This window comes from Musa acuminata, unplaced genomic scaffold, assembly GCF_036884655.1.
Source record: "Musa acuminata AAA Group cultivar baxijiao unplaced genomic scaffold, Cavendish_Baxijiao_AAA HiC_scaffold_1125, whole genome shotgun sequence".
Taxonomy (NCBI): Eukaryota; Viridiplantae; Streptophyta; class Magnoliopsida; order Zingiberales; family Musaceae; genus Musa; species Musa acuminata.
This window is the reverse complement of record NW_027021338.1, coordinates 35,001-37,015: the sequence shown is the minus strand read 5'-3', so window position 1 is coordinate 37,015 and position 2,015 is coordinate 35,001. Positions and strand designations below refer to the sequence as shown.

General features: G+C 41.5%; 2 protein-coding genes across 2 annotated transcripts in view; both read right to left on the bottom strand.

The window, feature by feature from the left end:
• LOC135666742 (photosystem I P700 chlorophyll a apoprotein A2-like) overlaps positions 1–1,275 on the bottom strand; it is a 4,547-nt gene extending 3,272 nt beyond the window's left edge. Inside the window, exon 1 of the mRNA XM_065178371.1 lies at positions 4–1,275. Coding sequence (XP_065034443.1) covers positions 4–1,275 — 1,272 coding nt within the window. The remainder of the gene's footprint in view (positions 1–3) is intronic.
• LOC135666737 (photosystem I P700 chlorophyll a apoprotein A1) overlaps positions 179–2,015 on the bottom strand; it is a 3,375-nt gene continuing 1,538 nt past the window's right edge. Inside the window, exon 1 of the mRNA XM_065178366.1 lies at positions 179–2,015. This exon is cut by the window's right edge and continues 1,538 nt beyond it. Within this exon, the coding sequence (XP_065034438.1) occupies positions 1,301–2,015 (715 nt within the window). The 3' untranslated portion in view covers positions 179–1,300.

The following is a 2,015-nucleotide window of genomic DNA, read 5'->3' as shown; positions in this document are numbered from 1 at the left end:
GGCCCAACTTAAATGAGATATGATAGCTTCTTTGTGGTCTAACATTCTTGCCAATACATTATCCTCATTCTGTTCTGGATTGTAATCTCTAATGAAGAATATAGCTCCATGAGCAAAGGCTCCTGTCATGATAAACCCTGCGATGTATTGGTGATGAGTATATAACGCAGCTTGAGTAGTAAAGTCTTGTGCTATGAATGCATAAGCAGGTAAAGAGTACATGTGTTGAGCTACTAAGGAAGTAATAACCCCTAAAGAGGCTAGAGCAAGACCTAATTGAAAATGAAGCGAATTATTGATTGTGTCATAAAGACCCTTATGCCCACGCCCTAATCGACCCCCTGGAGGAATATGTGTTTCTAAAAGATCTTTGATACTGTGCCCAATCCCGAAGTTAGTTCTATACATATGACCAGCGATCAGGAAAATAAATGCAATAGCTAAATGATGATGAGCAATATCGGTCAGCCATAAACTTTGCGTTTGTGGATGAAATCCACCGAGAAGGGTTAGAATGGCAGTTCCTGTTCCTTGGGAAGTACCAAATAAATGGCTACTCGAATCAGGGTTTTGGGCATAAAGATTCCACTGACCCGTAAAAAGTGGTCCCAACCCTTGAGGATAGGGTAATACATCTAAAAAATTATTCCATCTGACGTACTGTCCCCTGGATCCTGGAATAGCGACATGAACTAAATGTCCTGTCCAAGCCAAAGAACTCACTCCGAAAAGTCCTGACAAATGATGATTTAGACGAGATTCGGCATTTTTGAACCACGAAACGCTTGGTTTCCATTTTGGTTGTAAGTGTAACCAACCCGCTATTAAGGATATAGCAGAAAGAAATAATAGAAAAAGAGCTCCAGTATAAAGATCTTCATTAGTGCGTAATCCGATTGTATACCACCACTGATAAACGCCGGAATAAGCGATATTCACTGGACCGGTAGCACCTCCTCGAGTAAAGGCTTCTACAGCTGGTTGACCAAAATGAGGATCCCAAATTGCATGAGCAATAGGTCTTACATGTAAAGGGTCTTGTATCCATGACTCAAAATTTCCTTGCCAAGCTACATGAAAGAGATTTCCGGACGTCCACAGAAAGATTATTGCTAATTGCCCAAAGTGAGAAGCAAAAATGTTCTGATAAAGACGTTCCTCAGTAATATCATCATGACTCTCGAAGTCATGTGCGGTAGCAATACCAAACCAAATACGACGAGTAGTGGGGTCCTGAGCTAAGCCTTGGCTAAACCTCGGAAATCTTAATGCCATAATGCCTTTCAAATCCTCCTAGCCATTATCCTACTGCAATAATTCTTGCTAAGAAGAATGCCCATGTTGTGGCAATTCCACCCAGAAGGTAATGGGTTACTCCTACAGCACGTCCTTGTACAATGCTCAAGGCTCTAGGCTGAGTAGCAGGAGCAACTTTTAATTTGTTATGAGCCCAAACGATGGATTCAATGAGTTCTTGCCAATAACCACGGCCACTGAATAGAAACATTAAACTGAAAGCCCAGACAAAATGAGCACCTAAGAAAAAGAGACCATATGCAGATAATGAAGAACCATAAGACTGAATTACCTGAGATGCCTGTGCCCATAAGAAATCTCGAAGCCACCCATTAATAGTAATGGAACTCTGCGCAAAGTTTCCTCCTGTAATATGAGTTACTACCCCTTGATCACTTATAGTACCCCAAACATCCGACTGCATTTTCCAACTGAAATGGAAAATAACTACGGAAATCGCATTGTACATCCAGAATAGACCTAAGAAGACATGATCCCAGGCAGATACTTGACATGTCCCCCCTCTTCCAGGTCCATCACAAGGAAAACGAAAACCAAGATTTGCTTTATCAGGTATCAAACGGGAACTGCGAGCAAATAGAACACCTTTCAGTAGTATCAATACAGTCACGTGGATCGTAAATGCATGAATATGATGGACTAAGAAGTCTGCGGTTCCTAATGGAATAGGTAACAAAGCTACTTTGCCGCCTACTGCT